This window comes from Melospiza georgiana, chromosome 9, assembly GCF_028018845.1.
Source record: "Melospiza georgiana isolate bMelGeo1 chromosome 9, bMelGeo1.pri, whole genome shotgun sequence".
In the NCBI taxonomy this organism is placed as follows: Eukaryota; Metazoa; Chordata; class Aves; order Passeriformes; family Passerellidae; genus Melospiza; species Melospiza georgiana.
In genome coordinates this window covers 3,088,972-3,106,459 of record NC_080438.1, presented here as the reverse complement: position 1 = coordinate 3,106,459, position 17,488 = coordinate 3,088,972, and the positions used below count along the sequence as shown (strand labels likewise).

Below are 17,488 nucleotides of genomic sequence, written 5' to 3'. Positions count from 1 at the left end.
TTATTGTTGTTGTAATTTTCTTTTGGTGTAGGGGAAGGTGGGATGAAATGTTGCTCAGCTGGGGGCAGAGTGATAGCAGTGCCATGTCAGGTGCTTAGGGATTCCAGAGTCCTCTCTTCAGCTCTGCCACTGATTATTTGTGTGATCTCAAAGATTTCTGCTCACCTCAAAAGAGGAGGGAAATATTCTCTGCCTCTTGTGAGGGGTAGCTGCAGAGTCTTTTGGTTCTCAGCAGCAGGAAACGGGGTCTGAAGCATCTTTGTGTGTGTGAAACGTGCCCATCTTCACGCTTAGAGTTGAGCACTGTCAGGGGGGGCTGGCCCCAGTCTGCCAGCTCATTTCTCTAGGTTTTTTGCCTTCAAAGTGGCAAGTAACCTGAGAGGTGGGGAAGTGACAGGAGCCCTTTGCCAGCTGAGCAGAGGAGGCGATGGTTACAGCTGCCTCCTGACTAGTCCCGGTTGTTTTACGCAGCGCTGTGGGATCGCTCCCTGGAACAGGAACAGGTTGGGCAGGTTGACAGTGAGCACAGACAATGAGCTATTCCTGGCTTCACAGAGCACCAGTGGGAGGGTCCTGATCCAGGGCTCACTGTGCTCAAGATGAGTCTTTCTCTTGACTGTCTTGAGTGTTGCATTTAGCAGTGATGTTTCTGCTTTCCTTGGATTCTGAGAACTGACAAAAGAGCTGGTGACTAAGAGAGCAGCAGAGAATGTAGTGAATATAAAGTCTCCGGCATCGACCTCCCACCTGCTCCCTGACCTCTGTCAGAGGTGGTTTCCTTCAGAGGAGCCTTGTCCCTGTTTCCTCCCTGTCCAGCAAAGGGAGGGGGATTGCCAGGCATTTCTCAGAGCATACACATGAGCCATAGTTGGGCAGTTCCACCAGGACTGTGGTTGCCAGTGTTCCAAGCTGGAAATGGCAGTGTAGATGATGAGAGTACATTTGGGACTGGAGCTGAAAGCATAGCTGACCTGGGCCCCTGAAGTCTCTCCTTTCCAAGGCTAACGTCATGTATAACTAAACCTTGCACGTTGAGCTGTCTCACACTTAACGCGCTGATCTGCACGATAAATTCTGAAATAATCCCATAAAACCTTTTTATTTATTTTTAACCCCCTTGCTGCCTTCCCTGCCTTACAGTTACACGATGGGTTTGTTTCTTCTGTTGAGTGGTTGAGGAGGTGCTCAGATATCTCTCGAAGCTGGAGGCACAAAACTTTTATTTCTGCAAAGGCGTGATTTATTTTTTCTTTTCATTTATGATTTTTTTTCTCCTGATCCCACCCAGTTGTCTTCACTGTTACAATTTTTTAGCGTAACACCGACGACTGGTGCATGCAGTGGGGAATTTGCTTCCAGAGCTTGTTCTTCTGGGACAGCTGGCCCAGGAGGGCTGGACACCCTTGTGTTCTCTCACAATTGCCAGCGTGATGGGCACTGGGAGTTTAACCCAGGCGCCTTCACATTTTTGTGAGCCTTTTCTCCTGGTGCTCAACAGTTCCCACCAGTGATGGGTTCCTGATGTCCTGAAGGCAAACCCCATGCAGCACTCCCTCACAGAGCCCACGTGGCTCAGCCAAAGCTCCAGCCATGGGGCTGGATGGGCTCTGGATGTCTCACCCTGCAGGGAGCAGTTCAGGCTAGAATTACCCACCCTGTCTGAGCTTCTCAGCACGGGCTTGGTTCACCTGCTGCAAAGGCTTCTGCTCTCGACAGCAGGGCTTTTTTGGGTAATTCTGGTCTCTAGTACAGTCTGCTGGGTGGACACCTCCAACAACTGGGGTCCTTCAGAGCTGTCTGAAGGATTCTGATGCTGTCCGAGTCCTCCAGGCTGTATTTTGTTTGTCTCAGTCAAAAGCATGAAGAATCCTTCCTCCAGCTGAGGAGCTGTTGAAGAATGTTCTTGGCATTGAGCTGTAACAAGATGTGGCTTTGAATAACCTCAAGAGTGCATCCTTTTTTTTTTTTTTTTGCTTGCTCTGTTCTTCATACTACTAACCTGACTGTGTGTTTTTGTTTTTGTGGTTGCTTTGCATGTTGTTCCTTCCTCTTGGCTGACAGTCATGGGGTGGATCTTTTTCCTTTCTGTGATTCAGGTGCCTCACTCTTTCCTTTCCAGGTTCTTCCAGTTCTTTTAACATGTCAAACTCTGGAGATTTGTTCATGAGCGTGCAGTCTCTCAATGGGGATTCTTACCAAGGGGCCCAGGTTGGAGCCAACGTGCAGTCACAGGTAGGGACCCATCCGATGTACTGCCAGTGAATGCATTAGTGTTGGAGGAGCCTTTGATTGTATTGGCACTTCTCCCTCCCGCCTGAAAAGAGCAAATCTCAACCAGCACAAATCAACCAACCAACACTTTAAAAAAAAAAAAAGGCAAACCAAACCAAAAAACCAACCAACCAACCAAAAAAAAAAAAAAAAAAGGCAACAGGAACAACCACCAAAAAAAAAAAGAAAAAAAACCAAACCGAAAAACAATCCAAAAGAAACCAAAACCAAACACCCAACGAAACCAACAACCATGGTCTTGAGGAGACTTGCCCACACTTTGTGAATGCATTTGGCTCTGGCTTGATAGTCGTACTAGGAGGAGAGAAGGTGTAGAAGAACAGGCACAAAGTCAAACAAAAGCAGCTCAGGTTTAGGTTCTGCTTGCTTTATTCTTCCAAGGGAATGGGCCAGATGTTTGGACTGGTGTCTCGTTTTCCAAGACTTCCACTTACTCCTTTGATGCCAAACTAGGTGTCTGCTGAAAGGCAATAAATGTTCAAATATGTAGATAATTTTTTTTAATTTATTCTTTTATAATTAAAAGCCACCCTTGACCATCTCCCCACCTCCCCAAAGCACAGGCACTCACACCACCCCTGTATATACCAGGAGGAGAGAGCAAGGGAGCTTTGAGCAGCAATGCTGAAACATCAACCCATGCTTGGGGCCAAAAGAAAGAATTTAAAATAGCCAGGATCTCACTCAGATCTCCCACCTCCCATCCAATGTCCAGATATGCCACAAGTCCCCTCTCTGGCATCTAAGGCTCTGCTCTGTGCTGAGAGACGACTGCCACTCTGACACTTCTGCATTGGGCAAGGAGAACTCTCTAAAGCTGAGGCTGCTCCCCCTGGGGCTGAACATGGAGCACACATCATCATGGGCAGTGAGATGTGCTCACCACGTGTGCCACCGCTGGGGCTGGGCTGGGGTGTGAGGGAGAGGAATGGGGCACCCAGAGGAGAGCTGCTGGTGCCTTTGCCATGGTAGGTATATTTCCTTTCTGGGCCCTCCACCGTGGAGGCGCTCAGCCAACTCCAAAGATCTCCTTCTGCTGCTTCTGCACTTCACTGTGAGCAGTGCTTGGGGTCAGGGGTGGAAGGGGGTAGGGGTAGGAAGGTGTGTCCTTGAGCACGATGCTGGAGATGGCTGCAACAGGGTGCTCCAGGAGATGCCACCCCGCACTTGTCATGCTGTTCTCCCTCCCCACTCTTTCTGTCAAAGGACATGGGACCAAGGAGAGTGTGACAGGGCTGCTGGGGCGGGCAGGGGATGGTGAGGGAGGCAGGAGAGGTCCTCTGGCTCATTTCTCTCCACAAGACCAGCTGCGGCTCCCTTTGATCCCTCTTCGAACGTACACCTTTATTTTTATTACGATGGTGACCACGATCATTATTATTCGTATTTGTTTGCTTTTATCTTGCCAAAGATGAACAGAAGCAGCTTTGGCCGCTAACCTTTCCTTCCCTCTAATTTGTGTTTTTGTTGTTGTTGGTCTGTTTAGGTGGATACCCTTCGCCATGTTATCAGCCAGACAGGAGGATACAGTGACGGACTCGCGGCAAGTCAGATGTATAGTCCGCAGGGCATCAGTGTAAGGAAAAAAAACAGGCTCGGGTTCTGGTCTTTTGGGTTGTTTTTTATTTTTTTCTATCATTTTTGTTCTCTCACTGCCAATTATTTCAAAGCCATAGGGCTCGGAATGCCACTTAGTCGGACTTGTCTTTGCTTTTACGGTCACCTAGTTTATTGCTTCAGTATCGGTCACGCCGGCGGCGCAGCTCTGCCCACAAAAAAAGTGGCGGTGCCGGGGCGGGCAGCGCGCAGGCAGCTGGCGTCTCGCACTGTCACAGCCCATCATCGTCCCCCCCGCCACCTGCGGCCACGCACGGAGCCGCTAAACAGGTGACACCTCCCGTGGCCATGGTGGGCAATGTCACCGCAAACGAGGTGGCTCCGTGCTGGTGGCGCCGCCCTGCCACGGTTAAAAATAACCCAATAACCCATCCCCGGCCGGGGTCTGAGAGCGCGGCGGCGACGCGGGCACGGCGGCGATGGCGGTTGCGAATGGAGAAGGAAAAAAAGCCCACAAAGCCAACAAGCGTCAAGCCAAGGAAACCTCGCCCAAGCGGGCTGGGGGAGGATGCGAGGGGGAGGGCGGTCTCTGGAGCATCTTCTCCTTGTTCTTGGGTGCGCTGGCGGGTTCTGACTAGCATGAAAATTCGTAGCGACAAGCTGTGTCGCACAGGGGGAAATCGATCAGACACACACAAGGAGAACCCAGTGTAGATTCGGGACAGCAATCCAACTTCATTTCTCAGATCAATCGTCCACCCTCTCAGCAGCAGTGACAGCAAGCTGGGAGAGGAGGGCGGCCTGGAAAAGGAGGCTGTGAGCGCTGAGTGGGTGGTGGCAGCGGTGTCCGGGGTGGCACAGAGGAGGATGGGGACACCAATGGTGGAGGTAGCCTTGAACTGGTCAGAGAGGTGCTGATCCTCTGGGTGGGATGGTGGAGACTCCAGCACGATGCCATTGCCAGCCAGTCCCATCACTCTGCAGTCCACAGGGCCGGTTGTCACCTGGCATGTGACCATCTTGCAGGACGGCCACCACCAGCATGCAGAGAGGGGTGCCCTGGGACGGGGGGCTCTGCTCCCCTCTCTGCAGTCACCAGGGCTTAGTGGGCGACTTGACGTCAGCAGGCAGAGGCAGGGAGGATTTGTGAAGTAATGTAATTGAACATGTGCAGATAATTATGTCTCATTACATAAGCCCCTTGCAAAAACGGCACTTGGAAATGCCACATGAAAGAGCCTATCGTTCCGCATTAATTTCTCCGTGTGCTGAATTTATTCCCTTTCTGGCTTTTTAATACTTGGAGAGTAAATGAATCGCGGGCTGATCATGATAAGAGATGATACTTTTGTATAAATTAAAATACCCCCAAGGAAAGAGGCTGAGCTGATTACAGTTGCAGTTGGCTTGGAAAATAACAGTGGGCTGGGTTAAGCCAAAATTTGGGGGGGAGAGTTGCTGCTGGGGATTGTGAGGCAGGGAGGGGGTGACTGGGGAGAGAAGAAGGAAGAGACAGCAAAAACTCAAAAGCTGAATAGGACAGGGAGAGCTGGGCTGGTGTTTCTGGCTGTGATTCTCTGTGGGAGAACCAATGTTCCCATGAGTAGCAATGAGGACTGGTGAACTGAGAGTGGCAGGGGATCTGTACATCCCAAATGGTGACCTGGCATGTTTGGCGTCCCTTGTCTTCTCAGGCTGGTTCTCAGGGAGGGCAGGAGCCCAAACTGACCCATACTGGATGATGTCAAGAGAGGGGCAGGTTGGCAAAGGGACTGCAGCATGTGGGTGACTCCTCAGTTCCCCACAAAGCTGTGGTAGGCATGGGGAATGAGGCAGGGAGTCCAGAGCTGAGCAGACAGTTAAGGAAGCACCTTCTGGATTGCCTGTTTGTTTGCCCTGTATCCCAACCAGGGATGGGATGTCACTTAATGTCTTCCCACCCATTGAGGTCCCAGTTTGTGCACCCTGAGGTGTGGCTGCCCTTTTGGAAGCGCTGGTGCTGGGGAACTCCTCGGTGCAGACAGGGTGACCGTGTCCAACAGGCAGGGAGGGCTTCCCTGCCTTTCCCTGAACCCTTCCACGGCGAGGAGGAGCATGGAACAGAGCTGTGCCACACAAAGCTGCCGTCCCCACGTCACCCGCGCGCCGCCGGGAGGAGATGAGCCGAAACCCAGTCAGGGGCCCTGTCACAGTGCTGTCTGCACGGGGCTGAGCTTAAGCCATCCCTGGAGCCCGTCAGCACCGGGCAGTCAGCGGCAGGTTGCCCAGCTCCACTGCTGGGAACCTTGGCAGCAGAGACAACAGCGCTCGGGGTTTTTGCCTTCCTTGACGGAGGATGAATTTTTAAACGCGTGTAAGTCGTGACAGCTGAGGAGAGGGATCTACCCGCAGCCCAGCTCCCTGGGAGGCTGTGCTGCTGTGGCTGACAGGCTGCTCCGAGGGCAGGAAGGGCTGGAGCTGGTTCTGCATCGTTAGCAGGATAATGGGCAGTGTCCCAGCCATCACCAGTGCTGTGACCCACGGCTGAGGCAGAGGGAGAGCTGGGCCCTCTCCTGCACAGGTGGGGACAGCAGCACTCCCAGCAAGGGATGGGGGCACTCTGACAGTGGAGGAGCTGTGCTGTGGGTACCCAGCCTGGGTCACACTCAGAAGAAGCAGGGACCTCCCCTCCTTTTGGGAGGTTTGGGGTGTGAGCCACTGTCACCCTGTTTTTTAGAGATTTTCTAAACCTTGTGATGTTGACATTCTTGTAGTGAACTTCCTCACACACTTTCTGTAAATAACTCATTGTTTTGCATTCCTTTATGGAGGAGGAGAAAGTTGATGGACTGTTGGTTTGACCAGTATCATTGGACAGGTGGCACTGTCACCCTCCAATCCTCTGTCGTTTTTGGAAAACTATAAATATTGGAGTCAGAAATTAATCTTCCCTTTTTTCTTCACCTTGAGAACAGCGGTGTGAGCTTGTGTTCTTTCGTGTCCTATAGCGACAAGCCACCCCTTTTGGCAAACTCTGAGGCTGTAGGGTCTTGCACCATGAGGTGAGATTTAATGAATGTTAAATCCTTTTGGGAGGTTTGGGGGTTTGAGCCACCCCTTTTGGCAAACTTTGAGGTTTTGCACCGTGAGGTGAGAGTTGTTAAATGTCTGGGCTCTCTGGACAGTGGTTGTTCATGGGGGTCCACATGTGTATCCAGGAGGTCCCTCAAGATTCAAAGCATTTATGAAAGCTCAGGTTCTGTTGGGTTCCAGTAGAAGCTGGATGTTTATTGCCACAGTCCTCTGGAGTGTCCTACCCCAAAACATCACCTTTGCTGCCACTGCCCTATGGCTGTAAATCCACCAAGAATTCTACTTCCCCCATATGCTACTGAATGAGTGAACTACAGTCATCTTAAAGCCTTTCAGAAATTTGGTTTTGCACTTAATTTAATTTCCAGATTATTTAAACGTGTAGATGAGCTGTTTTTAAAGTTCATGAGAGAGAGTGAAGGTTTTGATTTAAAACTGCTGCTGTGCAGTGTGTGTGTGACCTGGATGGTGGTGCCCATGGCAGGGTGTGACAGGGAATTTTGGATCCACTCTTGCCAGCAAGGATTGGTACAAGAAGAAGCTGAGAGCTCCTTATTTGACCTGAGATCTTTTGATTGAAAAAGTCGAGCCTTGGGAAAAAAGTTGTTGCGCTGTTCCTCAGCCAGCTGCAGTTCACCATCATGGTCAAGTTTTGGTTCATGGTCCTGACCACCAGCTGGAGTATGGAAGTTGGTCTGGCAGGGTTTCAGTGCACAGGCTCCATCCCTAAGGAATGCCTTGGTGTGTTCTGATGGCCATGGATGCCTGGCCATGACCCTTGGGAAGGGATGTCCTCCCCAGGCTGGATCCTCTGGTGTGTGATAAGACCTTCAGTGCTTATTGTAAGGAGGCCCTGACAAAGCTTTTAGGAGCTGTGAGAGGTCTGAAAAGGCACTGAGGCTGCTCTGTCAGACCAGCCAGGCTGGTAACTGGTGTGTTTGGAGGCTGTTGTGACACCCTGTGCCATTGTTGGGGGACAAGGGTTTGGTCACAGGAGGTGGGGTGCTGAGACAGCCTCCTTGCTAAGCAGAAGGAGTCTTTAAATGTTGGCAGAAAGTCATCTCCCAGCCCCACGTAGGAGGCCCAGGCAGGGAGCCAGCCAGACTTGCTGGAGGTGACAAAAATGCTGAGACCTGTGGAATTGGGCATCAAACCAGTTGGTTCAGCAGTCTTTCACTGGGGCTCCATATTTGGACAGTCACCAAGGCTTTGCCTGTGCTCTGGCACCAGAAGGTGACATCTGAGGAGATGTCCTGGAGACCACTGCTCTGTCTTTGGCATCTGCCCCTCCTGAAGAAGTCACAGCCGTGTGCAGGGGCTCGGCAAGGAGGAGCAGCCTCCTCAAAAGACTCCCTTGTCTTTGAGGGAGACCCCAACTGATTTATTGCAGTCAAACCCCAGGGGATCTCCTTGCCTGGAAGAGGTAGAGCCATCTGGGTGGCACTGGATGGATCCCACATGTGACTTGATCCATGCAGCAGTGGGGTGATCTCCTGGATGAGTGGGGATGGTTCTGCATGCCCTCTGCCTGGGGAAGGATCCAGCCTCCTCATGGAGGACTTTTCCATACCAAAGGATGGTGTCCACATGTCAGAGCCAACCTTGGGTCAGAGCCAACCTTGGGTCCTCCTTTCTATCACTTGACCCACAACTTGCAGCCTTCCCAGGCCACACTGGCTTCTCCCCAACATCCCCTTGACTTCCTACTGGTTTTGTTCAGCCACACAATTCCTGAAGTACAGGAAGGCTCGTTTCCAATCTGCTGTACCTTCCAAGGATTTTGGAAGGTACAGCCGAACGTGAAGCCGCCGCTCGATTGCTTCTGTGGCTGGCAGGCAAAAAAGAAAAAGGCTAAAAATAGTTGAGCACAATAGGGCCAGAGCCCTGCTCCTCCACGGGCCCCCACTGCTCTCCTCTCCCCCCTCCTGCTCCTGTAACGACCCTGCAAACACTAAATGGCATCTGAGTGCATTAAGCAGCAAACTCTCCGGTGACATAGCAATTACGGCTCTGAAATAGATTTGGTGCGTCACGCAAGATAAGGGTTTTGAAAGTTTCTGTTGTGATTATAGCTTGTAACTCCAACAAATAACAGGCTTGGTAATAAGAGGCTGCCAGCACAGCTATTGTGGTTCTCTCTCACTGATGGCACGTAAATTGCTATTAATGTCCTAAGTGTACTTGAATATGCCAGTCTCGGGGCGGCGGAGTTGGCTCTGTGTCTCTCTTTACGCGGCCTGTCATTGTCGGGCTGATAATCTACAGTAATTGCTGCCTCTTGCAGCAGTCCAAGATGTGTAAGGGTGGGTATTGCCTCCTGGGGAGAGCAGGGATGGTGGGTCAGGGCCTGGCTCTGGGTGGGAGCTGCTGGGGGCAGTGGGCATGGGGTACACGGGGCTGGTGATGCTCGGGCATCGTCTGGTGTCACGCGAGGTGGAGCAGAGTGGGGTTTGCTAACCTGTGAGCAAGCTGAGGTCGTGATTCCTGCTTTGCCTGCTGTTGCCTGAGCCCCTTTGCTGCCATGCAGGTATGGAAGAGCACACGGGCACAGCAAGGGGCGTGCACACACCTCTTGTCTTGTTTGCTTTGTGTGTGTCCTGCGGGGAGGTGGTGTGATTCTTCAAACGTGAGTTCTCCTGCCTGTCAACTCTTTGCTCCCATCACAGCAGCCTCTCAGGCAGGCAGGGGCTGGGCAGCAGCACCTCAGTGATGCCTTAAGGAGCTGGAACAGAGGCTAGACAGAGTTAAGAGGAATAAAGTGGAGATTTATTGAAGTGCCTTCAAAAGCCATACCCTGGCAGTACCTGGATGGCTCCAAAATGGAAGCAAAAGAGGGCTTGGTCACGAGATCTCACATTTTTATAAGTTTTAGTCCATTTTAGGAGTTAACTGTCTAATTAATAGCTTCAAATTATGAAGTTTCATCCTCCTTGCTTGCTTGCCTACCCTCCTCACGTTGTTTATGCTTTGGGCCTGAAGTTTGAAGAGATTGTCCCTGAGTCTCCAGCTAGAACAGGATTGTTTTGTCTTCACCACCCTGTGAAAAGATCCCAGTACCACTTAATATAAAGCTAAAAATGGAGCAGAAACACTTAAAACCTAAAGTACCATCAGGGTGGGGAGGTTTTCTCCCCTGAGCCCTGTGGGGTGTGCGGGGTCCCAGCTGGAGGCTGCAGCAGGCAGTGGGACAGGCCAGGCAGCCGCAGTGGGCAGAGCAGCCCGGGCGTGTCTAAAGCAGGACAGCCACTGCTGCCAACTGGAGCTGGGGCAGCGCTCGGGAAGGATTAATTTGCCAAGCACTGAATCAATGTCAGAGCAGGCACAGGAGGTTGGGTGCGACATCTGCTCCTCTCCGGAGGGGATGGCAGCGGCCGAGGAGCAGCTTCTGCGCGCTGCCGGCTCCTGCCCGCGGCCCTCCGGAGCTCGGCTCTGCAGCGCCTGCAGAACGTTTGGCTCTGCATCTGTCTTTAGGAGGAGAATCAACCTGCGTGCCGTGGTTTGCTGCGTGAGCCCTCAGATGGGATACAGTGTGGGCACCTCTGTGGCTCTGTTTGCCTCGGTGAGGCGGGGATGGGGAGCTTCTGTGGGGGACACAGCTCAGCTCAGCAGTTCAGTGGGACGCACTGCTTGTCCCGCATGTTCACAGCGCTTGTGTTCAGATAACATTCAGGCTGCTCATTCTGTTTGCTATTTTCTTTCTTCCATATGAGGAAGAGTTATAATCAGGGGTTAAAAAACCCCAAACAACCAGAGCTCAGGGTTCTGGAGAAATACACTGGGTTTTTTTTAAGGGATGAACTTTCTGTGAGCATTTACAGTTTTCAACAGAAATGTTTCTGCCCTGGGATGGAGCCTGATGGAGCCCTGTGTGGGGTGGGATGGGGGAATCAGAGGGGACATCTTTGCCTCCTGCAGCAGTCCCAGCTGAGGGAGAAGGGGGCGGATCTGAGGTGGATGGGTGCCTTGGGTAGGGCTGCTTGTGACTGATGTCTCTGTGTGTGTGTGTGTGTCCCTCCCTTCAGGCTAATGGAGGTTGGCAAGACGCTACTACCCCATCGTCGGTGACCTCCCCCACAGAAGGCCCTGGCAGCGTTCACTCTGATACCTCCAACTGATCTCCCAGCAAATTGCATCCCTGGCTGAGCCGGCCCCGGCGGGGGCGGGAGAGGAGGGGGCCTCTCCTAACACCGCAGCAGTCAGACTGGAGGTGAACCCAATCAGCACACACAAGAAGACTCCTTCTCTTCTCTTCGTCGGGATGCTTTTTTCAGCCAATCTGGACACTTCTTTATACTCTCTTCCCTTTCTTTTCTGGGTAGAAGCCGCTGTCCCCCTCCCCGCCACCGCCACGACACCGCTCCCTTCCCCTCCCCGCTTCCCACCCAAGCTAGAAGGATTTTAAGGAGGAAAAGCAAAAATCCACCACTACCACCACCACACAAAGCAAGCCCAGAGCAGTGTACAGCCTCGTGCTGGGTGTCTTTCTGAGGAGCTACAAATGTACCTCAGTCACGTCTCACTCCCTCGCCAGCAGGCAGCCCCTGCCCCCCTTCCTTTCACGCTACCTCTCCGTAGGGAATTGCCACCGTAGGGAATCTGCTCCCTCCTCATCTTTGCAGCTTCCCTCACTCAGCCCTGCCCTGTGAGCTGTCCCTGAGCTGCTGCAGGCACGGGGCAGGTGGCACAGCCCCCGTGCACGTAGAAGGAGCCAGCGTGCTCCCCCTCGCTCCCAAAAGGTACCGTTCCCATTGCCAGCCCTGGGGAAATTCCCAGTGCCAGCCCTTCCCAGCCAAGCATCCCTCCCACTGGCTGCTGTGACCTGGATGAGCTGTGGAGCCCTGCTGTCCTGCCTGGAGGGGAGAAGAGGAGGGAAGGAAGGGAGGCAGAGGCAGGTGAGAAGCGGCCATCACTGGTAACACCTCCAGGAGCTGTGTGGGATCAGGCATGGATGGCTGCTGGGACACCAGCAGCTCTCACAGCACCTAGAGAGGCTGCTGGTGGAGAGCAGTGCCACGGGGTGTTGGCTCCCATTTCCAGGAGGAGCTGTGTCCCCAGTTCAGGCAGCACCCACAGAGGTTTGTGCCACCCCGCTGCGTTCCCAAAGCCAGCAGTGAGGGATGGGCAGCAGAATGCCAGGGGCTGGAAGTGCTGGGGTGAGTGTCTGGGGTGCTTTTGGTAGCTCTTCACACCACAGGTTTGCTCTGTAGGACGGGAGGCTGCCCCTCTGGGGGATGTCTGGGTGCTGGAGCTGCTGGTTTGACCCCAGGAGTTACCTGGGCAGTGGCCATGGAAGGACTCACGGGACTTTCTGCCCAGCTTTTCTGGCCCACTGTTGGGACAAGCAGTGGTGGCTGGCAAGCAAGGCTTCATCCTGCCCCTTCAGGCTGGTGCTGGGAGGATGTGGCTCCATGGAAGAGCAGCAAGAGGCAGCACCAGCTTCCCTGAGCTTCGTGCCAGGGTGCGACTTGTGGCCATCGGTTCTTTCCGTGGGCACGAGGAGGCTGAGCCAGCCTGCACCAAGACCCTGGGTGTGGTGGCACTGGTGAGGGTGCAGGATGTCTGGCACCTCGTGGTGGATGCCAGGATGCCCTGGGATCAGTTCCTCACGCTGTTGAATGTCCATACCCACCCTGCTTGTGCTGGTCTCCAGGTGGGAGCTGCCAGCGCCGAGCAGCGTTAAACAGAAACCATTTAAAATTAAAGCTCTGCCAAAAATACTTCCACCCTTCTGCTGGAAAAAATCATGGTCCTTGGTGGTGTGGCTGCGGCTCCAGCACGCTGTCACCTCGCAGCACAGGTGTGTCATGTGTCCAGCAGTGACACTCCTGCTCCTTTGGCATCCATGGCAGAGTGGGCAGAGCAGGATGTGGCATGAGGAGCCTGGGGCTGCCTCCCAGCTGCGTGCTAGGAGCATGGAGAAGGTTGTTTTCCTGCCAGGACAGTCGGGAGGTGCTGCCCACCTTCCCCAGCTCTGCACCTTCCCACTTTCCTCCTCGTCTTCCCAATCTGCCTTTTGTCCACTTGCAGCTTATGTGACATGAACCTGTCCTGGCACGGCGTTCCAGGGGCACAGGACTGGCTCGGGCCTCTCCTGCTGAGCCACAGCAGTGCCCTGCCTGCAGGAATGCCACCAATCCCTTTGGAAAGCACCTGGGAATGAGCCAAACCACGCTGGGGCTGCCCCTCGCTCCTCCACGGTACTTTGCAAATCCCCTCCTGGGTTCCCCGCTTGGTCCCTTCAGTTTATGTTGGCTTGCCTTTTCCTTTGCTTTTTTTTTTTTTTTTTTTAATTTTTTTTTGTTTTATTTCTCCTCCCCATTCTCCTCCTCGCCCTGCTCCAGCCCTGAGTGTTGTGGGGTTTTTTTCCTTCTTCTTTTTTTTTTATTATTATTATTTCTCTTTTCTGCCCAGAAAAACCTGACTTCGATACCAAAAAAAAAAAAACAAAACAAAACAAAAAAAAAACCACAAAAAAAACACAAACAAAAAAAAAACCTGCAGAAACTCAAAAAAAATAAAAATGAAAAAAAATCACAAAAAAAAAACTCGACGATTCTTTCAGCTTTATTAACATTTTCCATTGTTTCTTGCGATTTGTGTCTCGTTCTTTGTAGTATTGATGATAACGAACATTTGATAATGAATGTTCTTGTATATTCAGATAAAGGAGAAAAAAAAAACCAAAAACGCAGTCGGAATTTAATAGTGTTTATAATAAAAGAATAAAAAATGACCCTCTTAGCACGCAAAATTGAACAGGGGGAAGGTCCCATCCCTGTTCTTTCTGTGGCAACAAGCGCTTCATTCCTGTATAGTTTATAACATCAAACTACCTACATTCATCCTCCTTTTTTTTTGTTTGTTTGTTTTTTCCCATGGTTTGGGTTTTTTTTTTCCATTTTCTCGCATTTGTGAATTAGTTCAAGAATGCTAGAAAAGTGTAGAGTTGTGCACACTCATTTCTTCTTACACAATGTTTAAAAAGTGACGGTAATTCATTTTGTAAAACTTTAAAAAGAAAAAAAATGGTTGGAATAGTGAGCATTAATAGGTACAGTCTAACACTTTATGTTTCTTAACGTTGAGACCCAGAAATGAACCTTTTTGTTGGGGTTTTTTTTTTATTATTTTTTTGCCTTGTTTGGGATGGGGGGGAGGGGGCTTTGATGATGATGATGATGATAATGATGATGATGATGATGATGATGATGATGATGATGAGTTTATTTTGTCCAAGACGATGGCCTTGCCACCTCCCCTGCGCTTTTGAGCTGTGGCCAGAGTGATGTGAAAAGCGATGCTGGTGTTTTTGGGGAAGGATTTCCTCCCCACTCCTCTCAGACCCCAGCTCCAGAGGATCCTGGTGTGGCTGCTGTGGGGCTGAGCCGTGGGATTTCACCTCTGGAAAGAGATGGAGTTCCCGGGGGTTTTGGGGAGGTGGTTGGGGGGAGTCAAGCCCTGAGCCCCCCTTGTGGGTTCCACAGGTCCCAGCCTCCATTCTGGGCGTGTTGCTGAGCTCCTGGAGGTGATGATGAAAGGGCAGGAATCCTTCCCAAAACCGTGGCCGTGGTTGGTTCTCCTCCCTGAATCCCAGTGTCCCAAAACCGAGGGATTCGGGGTAAGGAACGATCCAACCTCACCTTGCTGGAGATGGGGTCTCAGAGCCTGGCCCCGAGCCCTGAGCTGGGACAAGGGGTGGGACGTGGCCACAATGTCCCAAACCCAGCCCCAAATCCCAGTGGATGCAGAGTGGGGTTCAAGGAGAAGCCCTGAGGAAGGTGCTGGTTGGCATCACTTCAGTTTTCTCCCAAAACATTTTCCTGCTCCTCCCAAAAAAACCCCCTGAGCTTTTCACATCACTGACCAGTTTAGGGTTTGGGGTGTTCCTTTTAATCCCAAGGTTTCCTGGAGTCCTTTTGTTTCCGTACACCTTTATTATTATTATTATTTTATTATTATTAAGAGGATGTAAATCAGACATTGCCTGGGGGGTTGGTTTTGTCGGTTTGCTTTTTTTGTTCTTGCAAAGCCCTTTCTGTCCCTTGTAAAGGTGATCCACTTTGGAGTTGCTTTTTCTTTTCTATTTTTTTTTCTCCCCATCTTTTTTTTTTTTTTTCTCTCTTCTTAATGGATTCCAAATATTAAAAAGAAAAAAAAGAAAAGAAAAAAAAAAAAAAAAAGAAAAACCCTTAAAGAAAAAAGGAAAAAAAAAAAAAGACTCTCTGTTCCAACCTGGTTTTGAAACTTTTCTGCTTCTGTAAAGAAAAAAAAAGGCCTCTGTCTTTCTGATCCCAATTGAAACTTTTATGTTCTATGACGATACTAACAAGGTGTAGGTTTTACAGTTTCCTGATTTGTACTGGTAATGCATATTCCAAATAAATAGTTTCTTTTGTTGCAAAAAAAAAAAAAAAAAAAAATCAAAAAAAACCAAAACCCTGAAACCAAAGCTGGTGTGTTTATTGGGGAGGAAAAAGAAGAAAACGAGATACCCCGGGGGGTTCCCCAGGAAGGGTTTGGGGTGCAGAGGTGGGGGTGAACAAAGGCAGTAAATACCCTGGTGCTTGCATGGTGTGAGCCAGAGGGATGTGACTGGGGATTCTGCCTGAGGCACTGCATCCCTGGTTTTACAAAAAAAGAAAACAAAACAAAAAAAAAACAACAACAACAACAAAAAACCCAAATAAATAAAAATTTTTAAAACCCCAACCAAAAAAAAAAAAAAGAAACTAAAAAAAACTCACAAAAAACAATACACCATACAACAAAAAACCACATCCAAAAAAAACAGAAACCGACAAAAAAATACCAAAAAAAACCCGACAACAAAAAAATCCCTTTACTGCTTTTTTGGACTTGTGCACTGCTTTCCAAATAAAGAGCTGGAAATGGGGTTTTCTTTATCACACCAAGATCTGGGGCAGGGATGGGGGAGCAGGGGAAGGCTTGATAGCCTCTCCTGTTTTCCTTGGAGGGAGGTGGGTATTTTAAAAAAAGAAAAAAAAAATTTTAAAACATTTCCGGGAAGAAAAAAAAATTCATTTTAAATTTAAAAATAATTTATAATTTTAAAAAGAGTTTGTGCATAGGATGCAAACCAGATTGTGGATGGACTTGGGGGGGCGGCTGTGACTCCGTGCCCCAAACACCCCTGGCACCCCTTGGGATGAATCCCCAGGAGAGCAGCCGGGGATGCTGGAGCTGGCTGCCTCCCCCATGGATTCTTTGTCAATGATTATTCAATCTCCAGGCTGACCTTTCTGTTCTAAATAACACGGCAGTATCAGCTCGGGCCAGCCTCCAGCTCGGGCTGCAAATTAACTGTATCGCGGTGCGGCAGGGCCCCCCGAGCCGCCCGCCCCAGGAATTATCTCCCTCCTAATTCCAGTTTAAATATCAGCCTGCTCCCAGCTGCTCCCTTCTCATCAAGCCTCACACCGGCTCCAAGCAGGGAAATGTTAAGTCTCACCGGGCCCTGGTTGTGCTGGGGGATGATTTTGGGGCTGGGCGAGGCTCTGCCGCGCATCCTTGGGCGGGTTTTGGTCCTACTGACAAGGTGTAGGTTTTATAGTTTCCTGATTTGTACTGGTGGCACATATTCCAAATAAATAGCTTCTTTTGTTGCAAAAAAAAAAAAAATCAGAAAAAAAGCCAAAACCCCGAAAGCAAAGCTGGTGTGTTTATTGGGGAGGAAAAAGAAGAAATTGAGATACCCTGGGGGTGCAGGAAGGGTTTGGGGTGCAGAGGTGGGGGTGAACAAAGGCAGTAAATACCCTGGTGCTTGCATGGTGTGAGCCAGAGTGATGTGACTGGGAATTCTGCCTGAGGCACTGCATCCCTACTGCCTGCCCCGTGCCTCAGTTTCCCTGGGCATACGGAGGCGAGATCTCCTGGATGCGAGGATTTGCCCATGAAAAAAAAACCCCAAAAACCAAAACAAAAACCCCAAAAACCAAAAAAAAAAAAAAAAAAAAAAAAAAAAAACAAAAAAACAACCGCAAGCAACCAAACTAAAACAAACAAAAAAAAAACCCCAAATACAAAAACAAAACCAAACCAATAAAACCTGGCTCCGCTCCCAGCTTGGGTCTTGGCCACTGTCTGCCAAACCCAGGCAGGTTTGAGGTGGGAAAAGGGCACTTGGAGCCTCCCAGAGCCAGGCTGGGTGCAGCATCCTCCTTCCCTGCCTTCCTCCCTCTGTTCCCCCTCGCTGGCTGCTTGTGGATGAAAGGCAAACCCACAAATGCCAAACTGGATTATTTGCCTCTTCCCTGCCATACCCAAACTGGATTATTTGCCTCTTCCTTGCCATACCCAAACTGGATTATTTGCCTCTTCCTTGCCATACCCAAACTGGATTATTTGCCTCTTCCTTGCCATATCCAAACTGGATTATTTGCCTCTTCCCTGCCATATCCCAACTGGATTATTTGCCTCTTCCTCGCCATCTCCATCCCCCTCTCTGCATCCACATTGTTTCCCCTTCTCCCTCTGCCACTCACTTATCTGTAGGATTCTTTTCTTATTTTATTTTTCCCCCGTTTCTCTGGTTTTGAGCAACCAAGTT

At 50.5% G+C, this 17,488-nt stretch overlaps 1 protein-coding gene across 2 annotated transcripts in view; it reads left to right on the top strand.

The window, feature by feature from the left end:
• The window catches only part of PBX1 (PBX homeobox 1), a 131,673-nt gene extending 117,389 nt beyond the window's left edge, over nucleotides 1-14,284 (top strand). The window contains exons 7-9 of one of the 2 annotated variants that reach the window (XM_058030683.1): nucleotides 2,120-2,232; nucleotides 3,779-3,868; nucleotides 10,944-14,284. In XM_058030683.1, the coding sequence (XP_057886666.1) occupies nucleotides 2,120-2,232; nucleotides 3,779-3,868; nucleotides 10,944-11,036 (296 nt within the window). In that variant the 3' untranslated portion in view covers nucleotides 11,037-14,284. The remainder of the gene's footprint in view (nucleotides 1-2,119; nucleotides 2,233-3,778; nucleotides 3,869-10,943) is intronic. The other variant, XM_058030684.1, reaches the window with a different exon arrangement.
• The last annotated feature ends 3,204 nt before the right edge of the window (nucleotides 14,285-17,488 follow it).